The 18,159-nt window shown below is 46.7% G+C and overlaps 1 protein-coding gene across 1 annotated transcript in view; it reads left to right on the forward strand.

The window, feature by feature from the left end:
• The window catches only part of MDN1 (midasin AAA ATPase 1), a 335,477-nt gene extending 327,595 nt beyond the window's left edge, over positions 1-7,882 (forward strand). Inside the window, exons 101-102 of the mRNA XM_069726361.1 lie at positions 6,335-6,477; positions 7,057-7,882. Coding sequence (XP_069582462.1) covers positions 6,335-6,477; positions 7,057-7,245 — 332 coding nt within the window. The 3' untranslated portion in view covers positions 7,246-7,882. The remainder of the gene's footprint in view (positions 1-6,334; positions 6,478-7,056) is intronic.
• Positions 7,883-18,159: the final 10,277 nt, after the last annotated feature.

Consider the following 18,159-nt stretch of genomic DNA (forward strand, 5'->3'; position numbering starts at 1 on the left):
GAGGCAGACGGTTCCTCTCCACCCCTCTTCTGCAGGGATGGTGGATGGAGGCTCCCCAACCCCTACACAGTCCTATCTTCCCTGGCTCAGCTCTACCTGCAGCATGGGGTAAGTGCACGTGAAAAATTGAGTTTTCTGGCGGTCTTAGGTGGGCTCCATAGCGCCAGGGTCCCCACAGAGCTTAGCGGTCCTTTCCCCTTCAGTCCGTGGGTGCACGCCAGCTGAGTCTATAAATTTAGTCCCCGGCTTCGGCCCTGTTTAGGCCGCATTCCGGGAAGCCCCGCCTGCATCACTCTAGCGGCTCCGCCCCCCTATCCTGGCGCTTCTCATGCAGGACGAGATCTCGGCGGCCATCTTCTCCCTGAGCCCAGGAGTTTCCGGTCCCTAGCTCTTCTGGAAGGGGCTGCTGCCGGCGGTTTTCAGCGCTGTAGTCGGCGCTATTCCAGTCGGGGGACTCAGAATCCCGGTAAGGTGAATCGCTCCCTTCCCCCGCAGCCCCGCACGTCCGGCAGCATAAAGGGTCTAACATCACGGTTTTATATTCTTGGGACCTGCATTCTCTCGGGTCCCCTGGTCTTTGAGTCTCATGTCCGGTGGCCGCTGGGCTTAACTCGTGTCCAGTAGCCGCTTCAATGCCCAGTGGTCACTGGGCTTATAGGTGCTGCTACTGAACGGAGATTTATTGGATCCGTTATTGAATGCTGTGTTCCAACTACTCGGAAGTTCGAGCCCAACTTTCCCCAGTTTTTTCCATGGTGTTTTCTCATAAACCCTTGACCTGCATTTCCTGGTCTTAAGGGTTCCCTAGTTTAAAAGGGGCATATTACCAGCAGAGCCGGTCACATTTCTCATAGTTCTTTATCAATTTAGCTCAGGAGCCTTCGCTGCCGCCTATTCCGGCTCCTCCCAGAGTACCTAGTTCCCCTCATGGGGTCCCACCTCTGGCATAATCTTTAAAAAAAAAAAAAAAAAATGCCCCGGTGTTGTCCAGCATTCCTGGTCATAAAGGAGCATGACCAGCATTCCCGGTCTTAAAGGCACACGACCAGTATTCCTGGTCTTAAAGGCACATGACCAGTATTCCTGGTCTTAAAGGCACATGACAAGTATGCCCTGGCCTTAAGGGCACGTGACCAGCATGCCCTGGCCTTTAAGGCACTTGGCTAGTATGCCCTGGCCTTGAAGGCACGTTACCAGTATTTCCTGGTCTTATTGTCTCATGACCAGTATGCCCTGGTCTTAAATGCTCGTGACCAGTACTCCTCGGTCTTAAACGCTAGTGAACAGTATGCCCTGGTCTTAAACTCCCATGACCAGTACGCCCTGGTTTTTAAAGGCACATGACCAGTATGCTCTGGTCTTAAAGGCCCATGACCTGTATGCCCTGGTCTTAAGGCATTTGTCCAGTATGCCGTGGTTTTTAAAGGTGACCAGTACGCCCTGCTCTTTATGGATCTCGACCAGTATGCCCTGGTTTTAGAGACACGTGACCATTATACCCTGGACTTAAAGGCACTTGACCAGTATGTCCTGGTCTTAAAGACGCATGACCAGTATGCCCTGGTCTCAAAGGCACATGACCAGTATGCCCTGGTCTTAAAGGCACATGTCCAGTATGCTCTGGTCTTAAACGCAAATGACCAGTAGGCCCTGGTTTTAAGGGCTCATGACCAGTATGTCTTGGACTTAAAGGTTCATGTCAAGTTCGTCCTGTTTTTTAAAGGCACATGACCAGTAGGCCTTGGTTCTTAATGGCACATGACGCACAGGAACTGTATGTCCTCCTCTTAAAGGCACAAGACCAGTATTTCCTGGTCTTAAAGGCGCATGACTAGTATTGACTGGCCTTAAGGGCACATCAGCAATCCTAAACTGGTCTCCCTATCTGAACTCTGGAGCACTCAACATGCTCCCTATCCTACAATGGGAGTCGTCGGCTAGCAGGGGCCGCTAGTATTCTTGAATAACGTACAGATTCTAGAAAATGGAAGTTTTCTTTTCCTGATCTCTCCCCCATGTTTTGTTGAGAACAATGCGGAATATGGATCGGATATTGCCTTGATTTGCCAGAGCTTCTGAGAAAGAGGGACTCTCTCTCTTTATATCATCAACAGGTTGACGGGCGATGCACTGGACAGAAACCTCTAAGTTGGATGCCATTCCGGGTCGGTTTTTTATGGCGACGGGTCCTTTAAGGGGCTCCGATTTCCGCCCACACCTTCAACAGATGAGCATATGGATTGTCGCCTCCATGTATCCTCTTCTGCATTCAGGCCTAACGCCAGACAACCTGCCCGGTCCACTCGGGGACTTCTACTCTGAGGATGTACGGAGGCACACATTTTTGGCGTCCAAGCACCCCCCCCTTTCTATCATCACTATTTAGCGGATGATGCAAGAAAGCGGACGATTCCTCTCCGCGTCCCTGTTAAGAGGACGGTGGATTGAGGGTTCCTAATTTTTCTACTCTGCACGACGATGGCTAGAGACCTGCTGGTCGCAGTCCCGCATTCTACCTCTTGGCAGATTATCCGGGTAGAGTTTCTTGTGGTATACCTACCAGTATCCCTGCCTGATGTATCATCATTTAAGATACCACAGACGATCGGATAGCAAACCTAGTTCGTTCCGTCTTGTGGTTTCGGGTTCAGCGCTTTTCCCTCCCTTAGCCGCCACATGGGTTGCTTGACCAATGGTCTCCTGGTCAGAGACCTTAACTACTTCATCTTCAACAATATAGCTGGCCAATCTAATTTTCTGAGCGGGAGACTAGCAAGGGATCGTATCTCCTCTACAGACCCAACCAGCAGTGGAAGCAGTGTCCAGGATAGCCTAGATGTAAGGGATCTTGGTTCCTAAATGGAGGGAATCTAACAACCTTGGTCAAGGTCCTCCTTTTTTCTTATGGAGTTCCTCCGCTCAGTTATTACTTCATCAGAAAGAGGTGGACTTTTCTGGCATCCTTAGACATTCGGGATTCTTACCCTCACATGCCTATTTCTTCCCGCTACAACAATCTCTTCACCTTTCCATTTGCGAACAGCATTTTCTAGTCTCGTCCTTGTCCTCCGGCCTGGCTACCACACCAGAATGGTCGCAAGGGTCATGTCGGTTGTCGTGCGCTTCTTGCACCCTAGAAGCTTGGTCGTCCTGCTCTTAGGTCGACTTTGTAGCTGCTCTTCTAGGACTACGCTGAGTCGTCTATATCTCTTGCAATACCCTTTCTCTGGGCTGGCAGCTGAACTTAGACAAGTTTCTTTTCCTCTTTCCCAGTTCAGCAGATCCTCTTTGAGGATGATCCTGCTCATGCAGGATGATTATTCTCTCTCGAGTCAAGGTCGTGGCTCTTCTCCAGAGAGCTTGCGCACTTGTTCTCTCATTCCCTCGGTTCATTCAGTTCGCTAGGAGGGCTCTGAGGAATTGGACAATAATGGAAGCAGTTTCCTTCGCTGCGCTTGTTTTTCTGCAAATCTATCATGCTTTCAAAGAGTACTCTCTGAGCTCCTTCCTCTCCCAGAGCCTTCTCCTGATCCAATGGCCATTGGGGGAATTCCAAGGCCAGTCTTCTTCTCCCGATCATTTCTCTGGAGTTCTGAACGGTACGTCTAATCCTACAGCAGGCCCGCTTACTTTAGGCGGGTCTTCAGTTGGATATCGCCACGGCTGTGCCACTCGTTAACCATCTAGCAAGTACCCACAGTCAAGCGCCATGGCCCAGGTATCTCTCTCTCTACTGATGAGCCGAGATCTTTCATTCAGGGATCTCAACAGTACTTATCCCTGGAGTAGAGCTCTGGGCGGCAGACGTATTCGGGCGGCAGACGTATTCAGCCGTCAGGGTTTCTCCTCTAGTGAGTGGGAACTTCACTCGGAAGTTTTCCATCGGATCTGCCTTCACTGGACTACTCCAGATGTAGGTCAGATGGCGTCCAAGCTGAACGCCAATGTACTCCGATTCATGGTTTGGCCTTGACTTCCAAGACCATCGCAGTGCATGCTCTGTTCTTCCACGGTACCAATTTCTATATCTCCTCTTCTTCTACTTCTGAGATCTTTTCGGAAGCAGGAAGGGCTCCAGGGATCCCGGGAGAACTGCACTGACCATGTCAGGGTTTGCTCGCTTGCTGTTCTTCTAGTTTTCCGTCTTATTGCGACAAAACTGGAAAGATGGACTTTCTCGCAGGGAGCCTTAACCTGTAGTTCTTCCCTTCCGCGTACCGTTAGATCCGTGGGACCCTAACGTTCCTGGGCATCTTACAGTGGACTTCTTTTTTGGATCCGGACAGCCTTCACTATCAGGGAAGGTCTCTTCCCTTCTTTCTCTGCGTTCTTGTCCTACTGATGAGTCTTCGGAACTCGACGTTCTGTTCTTTGTCTTTTTTCCTTATTACCTCAAGGCAGGGTTGCCCTCAGGACATCCCCTTCCCTCATTGCCAAGGTGGTATTGTATTCCCACTGTTGCAGGGGAATCGTTCTCTCATCTCTTTCGACTCCGCTCCACACACCTCGGAAGGGATCCTCCATAATCTGGAAGAAGTGAGTACTTCGAGTGGGTACGTATCGAGAATGGCGTCCTGCCAAGGGTTGGACGCTTTACTTGGCTTTCTCGATGCTAAGTAGGCTTCCTGACGGTCACAGGAAGGGTCTAGCCGTTTCTTCGGCCAGGTTAGCCTGGTGGATTGTTTTCTCCATCCAGGAGTCCTTCCGAGCTAGATTTCAGCCTATTTCCCTGTCTGAGGGCTCTAGGTTCCAGACTTTGGCAAGCACGACCGCAAGCTTGCGGACTCCTCCAGTCCGCATACATTCTTGAAGCACTTTTATTCACATACTTCTACAGATGTGAGTCGGGGCAGGCGGACCTTGCAGGCCGCGGTGGCACACTTGTAAGTAGCGGTTACACGGCCTGATCTGATGTTGTCACCACCCAGGGACTGCTTTGGGACGTCCCATGGTCTGTGTCCCCCAATGAGGCGAAGGAGAAATAGGGATTTTTGTGTACTCACCGTAAAATCCTTTTCTCCGAGCCATTCATTGGGGGACACAGCTCCCACCCTGTTATTAGCTTATGCTTTGTTTTTATCTTTTGATATGTTATACTCTCATTTATAATGTTACATGCTATACGTTTATATGTTGCTATTGATCTCCTACTGCTTTTGCACCGAACTGGTTAGCTGGGGGCCAGCAGGAGGGTGTATACTGCAGGGGAGGAGCTAACTTTCTTTGTATTACTTAGTGTCAGCCTCCTGGTGGCAGCAGCATACACCCATGGTCTGTGTCCCCCAATGAATGGCTCGGAGAAAAGGATTTTACGGTGAGTACACAAAAATCCCTATTTTGATAAGATACTTATAGGAAATTTAGATTGTGAGCCCCATTGGGGACAGCGATGATAATGTGCGCAAACTATAAAGCGCTGCGGAATATGTTAGCGCTATATAAAAATAAAGATTATTATTATTAAAAGAAAGCAAAAGCCGTCCCACCAGCGCCAATGTGTACCCAGTCGGGACGGTCCTAACCTCTAGTTGTATGAAGTACCCTTTTTACTTATTTATAGCAGGGTATATGTTCATTTTGTTTTTAATCTTAGGTTTTGTATTATATATTTAGATAGATTTCTAGCACAATGCTGTGATCACCTGCATCGCTTACAGCCATAGTCTATTGGTATTGGTATACCCTTGTACTAAAAACTGAAATCAATGTACTGGCTTGTATGGACTTGGGCTCTGCCTGTAAAAATACACCACAATCCTCTATGATGAAAACTTCAGTACCTATATAGAAAAAGCAACCACAGTGTCCTGATTGTTAAGGCTCCTGCTAATTTTGAGAGATAAGCTTTTCTAGTGTTTGGGACCTTTTCTCATTTTTACCCGTTTGATATAATTGTGTTGCATTTTAAGTTCCTACTAGTGATGAGCGAACCTGCTCGAATAACGTCTTATCCGAGTATCTTGGGAGTGCTCGTATATTATGTCCGAGTCCCTGTGGCTGCATGATATGCGGCTGTTAGGCGACCTGAGCACAAGTAAGTGGGGGTTGTGTGTTTGTTAGGGATATCCCCACATGTGTTTAGGCTGCCTAACAGTCACAAATCATGCAGCCACAAGGACTCGGACATAATATACGAGCACTCCCAAGATACTCTGATGAGACGTTCTCGCTCATCACTAGTTCCTACCTACTCCTTGGAGGCAGGGAACTCTTTTCCTGTAAAGCATTCCAGTCTTTGTCAGCTCAGTCTTGGTATTGAAAGGGGCAGCAACATCACCATCCCAAAAAGAATGTTATTCTGGATAATGACTCCTAATACATTGTTTTGTTTCAGAAACCGCCCAACTGCTTATCATAGTATCAGATGGAAGAGGATTGTTTGTAGAGGGGAAAGACCGTGTCACAAGTGCAGTAAAGGCAGCCCGCAACGCTAACATATTTATTATTTTCATTATTTTGGACAGCCCTACTTCCAAGGTAAATGTTTTGTAGTGGATTTTTGCAGATGCAGTCTTTCCATATTAACCAAGGGGCTATGTTGTACACACAAAAATAGGCCAATGACGAAGGAGGGAAAAAATGGACAGAAATTAAGTAAATAATATGTGAAAAAAGGTAAAGACATGGTGGTGTGAACATCTTCATTATAATTGTATCCTTACCGATGGATAACGTCTTTATTAGAAGATAACGTATGACTCCACTATTACATTCTGTGTAAATTGGTGCAAATCAATTTTACATTTATTTTTGCATGTTTCCAATAAGTTTCAGTACAAGTGGGGCTTATCTTTTGTATTTCAAATAGCATGAGACAGAATGTAAACCAGTACCGTGCCATTTATCTATCATGGCGCCGAATCCCTAGAGGATAAAACCAGCCTGTTCACTGTTGCAAAACTTATATTAGTGGATTCAACATGATTTTTTAGTAGCTTTATTGCACACCTCATATTTTGTGTATGGGGGTGAATACATTATTTGCTTTCCACATTGCACTGCTGCCTCTCTCTTTCTGTCTTCATAGCGTAGCTGTTAACAATGTTTTGTTTTTAGGATTCCATCTTGAATATTAAAGTGCCCATTTTTACTGACCCCAAAGAGATGCCAAAAATGATATCTTACATGGAACAGTTTCCGTTTCCTTTCTACATCATTCTTCGAGATGTGAACACTCTTCCAGAAACCCTGAGTGATGCCCTCAGGCAGTGGTTTGAGCTGGTGACTACCTCAGAACATGTGTAAACCATGCCTGTATACCGGCACAACAGCCTGCTCTCTGGCAGCAGTAGAATGAAGAGATTATTGGGGAAGATTCATGGAACTGTGCACCACGGAAGAAAACTGCATCTCCTGCAGCTCAGGTCAAGTCATTTCAATGATGCAGGATGCGATTATGCAATGTACCTCTTAATTCGAAAATGGCATACCTTCTAATATGTGATGGCATCCTATAGCCATCTCGCCATCCTTGTGTATTACATAACCAGTTTATTCTAATACCAAGCACACTGCTTATTGCGGTGCACAGTGGACGGACAAACGGAGGGAAAGATTGTAAGGCATAATATGTAGAAATGTAGGACATGTTTGTATTTTTCCCAATTAAAACGAATACAAAAATCCAAGGTTTTATTTTTGTAATAAGCCAAAGTTCCCTAGTTCCCTGAGAATCCAAACATTTCTACTCTTGTTGTGGTCTGATTTTGTTTTCCATACTCTGTATCGTAAATCACAACATTATACTGTGAAGCCTGCACATTTTGTACTATATTGTTAGAACATACAAGTTCTTTGTCTGTCACACATGTCTATGACTTTTTTTTATTATTTTTGTTAACCCCATAGCTATGCAGCCTAATAAAGATCATTCGTAACTTTATCATTCTGGTTTATGAAAGAGTCCTGTCTGATACAAGCATTCAGATATTGTTTTGTATTGCACATTTGTATTCTCCCAAATTCATTTATTTCAAATGATGGTGAACTGAAGGCTATGATTACCATTATGAATTGATTTTGAAGAACAACCCCAAGCACTCAGTATAGTGATGATAATGGCTCGTTATTGATGAGAAAAACTTATCATGAAAAGATTAATTTTCCCTTCCCCCATGACGGCACACCTGAGAGAGGGGATCTGCCCAGCCAGGACAGGAAACCCTACTGAAAATAAAAGGGCGGTACCTCTCCCTCGCTTCAGTTGGGTTTCCTGTCCTGACAGGGACCCTCTTACTGAACACGGCAGTTCACTTACCCAGGTCCCGTCCCGGCGTGGAAGAACAGGCAGCACCTGTGCGTCGGGTTCGGGGGTCTGGAAGCGCCGTCCGCAGGTCCTCCGGGTCTCTGCGTCCGAGCGGGCGTTGAGCAGCGTGGTCAGAGGGCTGGGTTCCCTTCCATGGCTGCCACGCCGCCCTCCCCTCTCTGCCGGCGTCCAGGTGCGGTGGCCGCTTCCGGGTCGCTCGTCTGACGTCACGCGCAAGGCACGCTGGGAGGATAATAAACATCCCCAAATCCAGACTACTGCCAGTAAAAAATACAGTCCTTCCTGGGGTTAATACTGGACTCCGAGCGTCAGCTCTGCCTCCTTCCACAAAACAAAGTGGACAAGATAATAAACCTGACCAGTACAGCAATACGGGGCGTGCCCGCGTGACGTCGGGGGCGGGCGCCGGATCCAAGATGGCGGCGCCCATGATGAGAACGCCGGCTGGTGAAAGGGAACTCCGGCGGCACGGCAGAGAGTGGGAGGGGGTTAATTTGGGCACCGAAGGAGGCGGGGAGTGCAGTGGTCCCCCCATAAAAGGGGGTTAGACCACAGAAGACGCGCTCATGTCCATAAACTTCACCATGGAAGTAGGACAACAGGAGCAGCAGCAGCAGCAGCCGCCTTCACAGCAGCAGCAGCAAATGGAGCTCTCACCAGATGCCTTGCCGAGCCACCAGCATACCAAGAGCAGCCGCTCAAGTGGTAGAAACAGCAGTCGTTCTGTCCGGCAGGATTCGTCGGCGTCCAGGAGGGACGCTTCACGTGCATCTGTCCAGCCTCCAAAATCGGTACCCTTGATTGTCGGTGGTGGTGAGTGATCTACGTGAATGTAACCCTTATGGTAACAGGGTCCATTTTTGTCTGTTTTGATCACTAGGGGTCCAGGAAAGCGGTTGGTAAAACAAAGAACCGAGAGTGTGCCCTTTGTAGAAACCCGCTCGCAGTTCAGTGGCAGAAGGATCTCTGTGCTGACTGCATTACTAAAACCATACAAGAAGAGACCCCTAATTTTGCCACTAGCCTAAAAGCCATAATACAGGCTGAAATAAAAGACTCCTTGAAATTGGCCCTTAGCAAACCAAGAAGGAGAAGCCGTAAGGCGTCCACAGACTCAAATGCCTCTCAGAGACAGGGGAGTCATAAAACATCCCGGTCTCCCTCTACCTCCTCGGCTTCTGTCCAGTCTTCAGATTCCTCCTCGGACAGTGATTCAGGAGGTCGTCCATGTTTCCCAACTGAGGACGTAGATAAATTGGTTAAAGCAGTTAGATCTGCAATGGGGCTTAAAGAGGAGAAGACACCTAGGTCTCTAGAAGATGTCATGTTTGGTGGCCTAGAAGAGAAAAGGAAACGCACGTTTCCGGTTAATGCAAAAATAAAAGCATTAATTGACAAAGAGTGGAAAAAGCCCGAAAAAATGGGTTCCTTACCCTCTTCATCCAAAAGGAGATATCCTTTTGAGGATAAAGACTCCGAGTCCTGGGAGAAAATCCCTAAGATTGACGGGGCAGTAGCCAAATGTTTAAAAAGATCATCCCTTCCGTTAGAGGACTCTGGTGTTCTCAAAGACCCGCTTGATAAAAAAGCAGATAGTTTCCTGAGACACATCTGGGAAGCCTCAGCGGGGGGCCTTAAGCCGGCGATTGCGGGAACATGTACGGCCCGTGCCCTAATGGTCTGGCTACAACAGGTAGAAGATCAGCTGAAAAACAAAGTACCCAGAACTGACATACTTGCAAATATTTCTTTGCTACAAGGAGCAGCAGCTTTTTTGGCAGACTCTTCTGCGGATTCCGCAAGACTAACCGCAAGAGCCGCGGGTTTTTCCAACGCGGCAAGAAGAGCCCTTTGGCTCAAAGGCTGCCCGGGGGATTTGCCATCTAAACACAAACTGTGTTCTATTCCATGTGACGGCCAACTTCTCTTCGGGAAAAAACTTGAAGACATCCTGGAACATGCAGGAGAGAAGAAGAAAGGTTTTCCCAACATCCCTAAAGATCCTAAAAAACCTTTTTTTCGGAGGAGAAGATATAATAGAGGTCGCCCCCCAGGGGAGAGAAAAAATTGGGACTTTAGAGATAAAAGAGGATCGGGCTATATGTTTAAAGGCCCCTCCACATCGGCAAAAAAATCCCCCCCAATGACATTACGCCAGAAGTGGGAGGAAGACTCTCCCTCTTCTTTCCGGCCTGGGTAAATATCTCCCCCAGTATCTGGGTCACGAACATCATCAGAGACGGCCTAAAAATAAAATTCGTCTGTCCTCCCAGACGAAACTTCATAATAACTCCTCGTCGGAAGTCTCAGCAGGAACAATCTGCCCTAGAAACCGAGATCTTGGGACTTGTCCACAAAAAGGTTCTTCAGGAAGTCCCGGTTCAAGAAGAGGGAGACGGGTTTTACTCCCCCCTCTTCTTGATCCAAAAACCGGATGGTTCTTGGAGAACTATTATAAATCTAAGGAAGCTCAACCAATCCATAGAGAACTACACTTTCAAGATGGAGTCTATAAACACGACCATAAAACTTCTCTTCCAACACTGCTTCATGGCAGTAATAGACTTAAAGGATGCTTACTACCATATACCAATACATCAGGAATATCGGAAATACTTGAGAGTAGCTCTCTATATTCAAAATCAGGTAAAGCATTATCAATATACAGGTGGGAAGTTCTCTCAGCTCAAAGACTGTTAAGAGGGCATTTAGAAGGAAATCTATGTCTCTCCCTGAGCGTAAGGGATTCCCTAGCTTGGTGGACTGTAGAACACCACCTGACAATGGGGGTCCGGTGGAAAAATCCGGTCAAAGACATCATCACGACCGACGCAAGCGGTACAGGTTGGGGAGCTCATCTGAGATCTCACTCTGTACAAGGTACCTGGTCCATACGAGAAAAGAACTATGGATCAAACGAAAAAGAGCTGTGGGCAGTGGAGAAAGCCCTAAGACATTTTCTCCCTTTACTCCAAGGTCGCCATACTCGAATCCTAACAGACAATCGAGCAGTGGTGGCATATGTCAATCATCAGGGGGGGACGAGGTCCAAAGGCCTCATGAATGCGTCAAAACTCCTCTTCCAACTGGCAGAACAACACCTGTTATCTCTGTCGGCACTACACATCAGGGGCATAGAAAACACTCAAGCAGACTTCCTGAATCGCAGAGGCTTAAGACAGGGGGAATGGTCCTTAAACCCCCAGATATTTCAGCAAATAGTCCAAGCCTGGGGCTCACCAGAAATAGACTTGTTTGCCAACTCACACAACAAAAAAGTCAGAAAGTTCTGCTCCTTAAATCCAAAAGAACATCCCTTCGCAGTAGATGCCCTACTAATACCTTGGAAGTTCTCTCTGGCCTACGCATTTTCCCCGATAGTAATGATCCCAGCTGTGATCCGGAAGATCAGAGAGGATTAGGCGAAAATTATCCTCATAGCTCCATTTTGGCCAAGGAGACCATGGTTCTCCCTTCTAAGGCAGATGTCGGTAACTGATCCATGGATTTTGCCAGAAATTCCGGACCTACTAACCCAGGGCCCAGTAACCCACTCTCAGGTGAAGGGCTTCCATCTGGCAGCCTGGAATTTGAGAGGGCGTTACTAAGTCGCCATGGATTCTCACCAGGATTAATCTCCACCATGTTGAAAAGCAGAAAACCCATAACTTCTAGAATCTATGGTAGGACATGGAAAAAATTTCTTGACTTCCTGGGTGAACCATTGGGGGAGGTGGCTCCGGTGGGTCCTATCCTAGAATTTCTGCAAGTAGGATTACATCTTGGGTTAGCAACCAGCACCCTTAAAGTTCAGGTTTCAGCCTTGGGGGCCCTGTATAACTGTAATCTTGCCTCAAATAGATGGGTTTCACGATTCATAAAATCTTGCAGTAGATCTTGGCCGGTCGTTATCCCAAAAATCCCTCCTTGGGATCTAAATTTGGTCTTAGAAGCTCTAAACACCCTTTCGAGCCCTTACAGGAGTTATCACCTAAGTTACTTACCCTTAAAACAGTTCTTCTAGTAGCCCTAACATCGGCACAAAGGGTAAGTGATTTGCAAGCCCTGTCAATATCCCCTCCTTATACTCAGGTTTTTGATGACAGGATCGTTCTAGGACCAGACCCGGCTTATCTCCCCAAGGTGGTTCAAAAGTTCCATAGGAGTCAAGAGATTACCTTACCATCTTTCTGTAGTTATCCCAAAAATCCAGGGGAACAAAAGTTCCACATGCTAGATGTGAGAAGATCTATGTTACAATACATATCTATGACTAGTCAGTGGAGGAAAGACCAAACCCTATTCATAGCCTTTCAGGGTAGCAAAAGAGGGTGTGGGGTAGCTAAAAGTACTATTGCTAGATGGATTAGGGAGGCCATTAGTTTATCCTACTCTGCGGGTGGCACTCCGGTTCCTGAAGGCATCAAGGCTCACTCTACCAGAGCCATGGCTACCTCCTGGGCGGAAAAGGCTGAGGTATCAATTGATCAAATTTGCAAGGCTGCTACCTGGTCCTCACCTTCAACTTTTTTCAAGCACTACCGGCTAGACCTTTCCTCCTCTGCTGACCTAACCTTTGGTAGAAGGGTACTCCAAGCGGTGGTCCCTCCCTAAGGTTTCATTCTACAAAAGTCTCTCAGGTGTGCCGTCATGGGGGAAGGGAAAACACCAGGGTTACTTACTGGTAACAGGTTTTTCCGGAACCCATGACGGCACCTGTATATTCACCTGAAAAATGGTAACAAAATTCTCATTGAGGTCTGTTACAAACCCCCAAATATAACAGAAACCATGGAAAGTCTACTTCTAAAGCAGATAGATGAAGCTGCAACCCATAATGAGGTCCTGGTTATGGGGGACTTTAACTACCCGGATATTAACTGGGAAACAGAAACCTGTGAAACCCATAAAGGCAACAGGTTTCTGCTAATAACCAAGAAAAATTATCTTTCACAATTGGTGCAGAATCTAACCAGAGGAGCAGCACTTTTAGACCTAATACTATCTAATAGACCTGACAGAATAACAAATCTGCAGGTGGTTGGGCATCTAGGAAATAGCGACCACAATATTGTACAGTTTCACCTGTCTTTAACTAGGGGGACTTGTCAGGGAGTCACAAAAACACTGAACTTTAGGAAGGCAAAGTTTGACCAGCTTAGGCTGGTTTCACACTTGCGTTTTTGTCTGCTGCGTTTTTTTTCAAAAAAACGCATGCGTTTTTTTCCCCTATATTTAACTTTGAAAACGCATGCGTTTTTTTGTGTATGCATTTGGTCGCGTTTTGCAACGCATGCGTTTTTTTACTGCATGCGTTTTTTTTCTAAAGTGCTACTTGTAGTATTTTTAGAAGCGTTTTTTGGTCCAAAAAAAAACGCATGCGTTTTCATGCGTTTTCATGCGTTTTTTTTGTGTCAAAAAATGCATTGGAGTCAATGGGGACGCATGCGTTTTTTTGGTGCATGCGTTTTTTGCGTTAAAAAACGCATGCGTTTTTTTATTAAAAACCCTGAAAACACACTAATATGCCACCACCCAACGTAATGGTGATAAAGGGATCCTAACCCTACCCCTAACCCTAAGGGATCCTAACCCTACCCCTAACCCCTTTATGGTTAGGGGTAGGGTTAGGATCCCTTAGGGTTAGGGGTAGGGTTAGGATCCCTTAGGGGTAGGGTTAGGGTTAGGATCCCTTTAGGGTTAGGGTTATGATCCCTACCCCTAACCCTAACTATTTCTGTTTATAGTGGGTTTTTTACTTTTTTTTAATGATTGGCAGCTGTCACACATTTCTCAGCATGCGTTTAAAAAACGCAAACGCATGAAAAAACGCATGTAAACGCGGTAAAACACCGCGTTTTTTACACCACATGCAAAAACGCATGCGTCAAAAAAACGCAGCGTTTGCATGCGTTTACATGCGTTTTTTCACCATGCGTTTTTTTGCGTTTTTTACCGCAAAAACGCACCCAAAAAACGCAAATGTGAAACCAGCCTTAGAGATGCCCTTAATCTGGTAGACTGGGACAATATCCTCAGAAATAAGAATACAGATAATAAATGGGAAATGTTTAAGAACATCCTAAATAGGCAGTGTAAGCGGTTTATACCTTGTGGGAATAAAAGGACTAGAAATAGGAAAAACCCAATGTGGCTAAACAAAGAAGTAAGACAGGCAATTAACAGTAAAAAGAAAGCATTTGCACTACTAAAGCAGGATGGCACCATTGAAGCTCTAAAAAACTATAGGGAGAAAAATACTTTATCTAAAAAACTAATTAAAGCTGCCAAAAAGGAAACAGAGAAGCACATTGCTAAGGAGAGTAAAACTAATCCCAAACTGTTCTTCAACTATATCAATAGTAAAAGAATAAAAACTGAAAATGTAGGCCCCTTAAAAAATAGTGAGGAAAGAATGGTTGTAGATGACGAGGAAAAAGCGAACATATTAAACACCTTCTTCTCCACGGTATTCACGGTGGAAAATGAAATGCTAGGTGAAATCCCAAGAAACAATGAAAACCCTATATTAAGGGTCACCAATCTAACCCAAGAAGAGGTGCGAAACCGGCTAAATAAGATTAAAATAGATAAATCTCCGGGTCCGGATGGCATACACCCACGAGTACTAAGAGAACTAAGTAATGTAATAGATAAACCATTATTTCTTATTTTTAGGGACTCTATAGCGACAGGGTCTGTTCCGCAGGACTGGCGCATAGCAAATGTGGTGCCAATATTCAAAAAGGGCTCTAAAAGTGAACCTGGAAATTATAGGCCAGTAAGTCTAACCTCTATTGTTGGTAAAATATTTGAAGGGTTTCTGAGGGATGTTATTCTGGATTATCTCAATGAGAATAACTGTTTAACTCCATATCAGCATGGGTTTATGAGAAATCGCTCCTGTCAAACCAATCTAATCAGTTTTTATGAAGAGGTAAGCTATAGGCTGGACCACGGTGAGTCATTGGACGTGGTATATCTCGATTTTTCCAAAGCGTTTGATACCGTGCCGCACAAGAGGTTGGTACACAAAATGAGAATGCTTGGTCTGGGGGAAAATGTGTGTAAATGGGTTAGTAACTGGCTTAGTGATAGAAAGCAGAGGGTGGTTATAAATGGTATAGTCTCTAACTGGGTCGCTGTGACCAGTGGGGTACCGCAGGGGTCAGTATTGGGACCTGTTCTCTTCAACATATTCATTAATGATCTGGTAGAAGGTTTACACAGTAAAATATCGATATTTGCAGATGATACAAAACTATGTAAAGCAGTTAATACAAGAGAAGATAGTATTCTGCTACAGATGGATCTGGATAAGTTGGAAACTTGGGCTGAAAGGTGGCAGATGAGGTTTAACAATGATAAATGTAAGGTTATACACATGGGAAGAGGGAATAAATATCACCATTACACACTGAACGGGAAACCACTGGGTAAATCTGACAGGGAGAAGGACTTGGGGATCCTAGTTAATGATAAACTTACCTGGAGCAGCCAGTGCCAGGCAGCAGCTGCCAAGGCAAACAGGATCATGGGGTGCATTAAAAGAGGTCTGGATACACATGATGAGAGCATTATACTGCCTCTGTACAAATCCCTAGTTAGACCGCACATGGAGTACTGTGTCCAGTTTTGGGCACCGGTGCTCAGGAAGGATATAATGGAACTAGAGAGAGTACAAAGGAGGGCAACAAAATTAATAAAGGGGATGGGAGAACTACAATACCCAGATAGATTAGCGAAATTAGGATTATTTAGTCTAGAAAAAAGACGACTGAGGGGCGATCTAATAACCATGTATAAGTATATAAGGGGACAATACAAATATCTCGCTGAGGATCTGTTTATACCAAGGAAGGTGACGGTCACAAGGGGGCATTCTTTGCGTCTGGAGGAGAGAAGGTTTTTCCACCAACATAGAAGAGCATTCTTTACTGTTAGGGCAGTGAGAATCTGGAATTGCTTGCCTGAGGAGGTGGTGATGGCGAACTCAGTCGAGGGGTTCAAGAGAGGCCTGGATGTCTTCCTGGAGCAGAACAATATTGTATCATTCAATTATTAGGTTCTGTAGAAGGACGTAGATCTGGGGATTTATTATGATGGAATATAGGCTGAACTGGATGGACAAATGTCTTTTTTCGGCCTTACTAACTATGTTACTATGTTACTATCCTCTGTAGGAACCCTGAATAAGGGGGCACATAGGGGTACAACATGTCCCAACCTCAGGCACCTAAAAAGTCCCATAAGACTTAAGGCCCCGTCACACATAGCGAGATCGCTAGCGAGATCGCTGCTGAGTCACAAGTTTTGTGACGCAACAGCGATCTCAGTAGCGATCTCTCTATGTGTGACACGTAGCAGCGATCAGGCCCCTGCTGTGAGATCGCTGCTCGTGTCGGAATGGCCTGGGCCATTTTTTGATCGTTGAGGTCCCGCTGACATCGCTGAATCGGCGTGTGTGACGCCGATTCAGCGATGTCTTCGCTGGTAACCAGGGTAAACATCGGGTTACTAAGCGCAGGGCCGCGCTTAGTAACCCGATGTTTACCCTGGTTACCATCGTTAAAGTAAAAAAAAAGAAACGCTACATACTTACCTACCGCTGTCTGTCCCCGGCGCTCTGCTTCTCTGCTCTGGCTGTGAGCGGCGGGCAGCCGGAAAGCAGAGCGGTGACGTCACCGCTCTGCTTTCCGGCCGCTGTGCTCACAGCCAGAGCAGAGAAGCCCAGCGCCGGGGACAGACAGCGGTAGGTAAGTATGTAGCGTTTGTTTTTTTTACTTTAACGATGGTAACCAGGGTAAGCATCGGGTTACTAAGCGCGGCCCTGCGCTTAGTAACCCGATGTTTACCCGGGGACCTCGGGATCGTTGGTCGCTGGATAGCTGTCTGTGTGACAGCTCTCCAGCGACCAAACAGCGACGCTGCAGCGATCCGGATCGTTGTCGGTATCGCTGCAGCGTCGCTAAAGTGTGACGGTACCTTTAGTCTTTTTCACTTCATGTAACTCCTTCCAGTCTGCATTTCCAAAAGCTCAGAGTTCACAGCTCTGTAAAGCCTGTGACCCCAAATGCACTCAGGAGCCCCCCGCTGACACTGAGCCCAGTGTCCTTAGTCCCCCTGAGTGGATCTACACTGTGTTCCAAATTATTATGCAAATAATATTTCCTCATATTTTATCTAAATTACCTATCTAAATTGCAGTCATTGTTACCGTATTTTTCGGACTATAAGACGCACCGGACCATAAGACGCACCCCAAATTTGGGGTGAAAATTGCAGAAAAAAAGATTTTTTTTATAAGATGGGGGTCCGTCTTATTGTCCGAATGTACAGTATCTTACCTGAGAGATGGCGGTGGCAGAGCAGGGTCACAGGAGGCGTGGTGTCGGCAGAGGTGGGGTGATGCGGTGTGGCGTGCACCTGAGCAGGGTTCCTTCCTGCTTAGGTGGGCGATGCCATGGCCTGGTATCCATGGGAGGGTTGCAGCAGTGATTACCGGCAGAGGTGCTGGGCTGAGGAGGTGCTGTGAGAGGGGTCCCAGGCTGAGGAGGTGCTGGGCTGAGGACGTGCTGTGAGAGGGGTCCCGGGCTGAGGAGGTGCTGTGAGAGGGGTTCCTTTCCCCGGTGAGGTGATGCAGCAGCCCGATAAGCAGCAGAGCCAGGTGAATCCTGTTGTTATCGGTGGGGGTGGCCATCTTCCTGAAGCCGCGCGTGCGCAGATGAAGCGCTCTGCTTCCCGGGGTTTCAGGAAAATGGCCGCGGGAGGCCGCGCGTGCGCAGATGGAAATCGCGGCGGCCATTTTCCTGAAGCCTCAGGAAGCGGAGCGCTTCATCTGCGCACGCGCGGCTTCGGGAAGATGGCCGCCCCCACCGATAACAGGATTCACC

This window comes from Ranitomeya imitator, chromosome 5, assembly GCF_032444005.1.
Source record: "Ranitomeya imitator isolate aRanImi1 chromosome 5, aRanImi1.pri, whole genome shotgun sequence".
Lineage (NCBI taxonomy): Eukaryota > Metazoa > Chordata > Amphibia > Anura > Dendrobatidae > Ranitomeya > Ranitomeya imitator.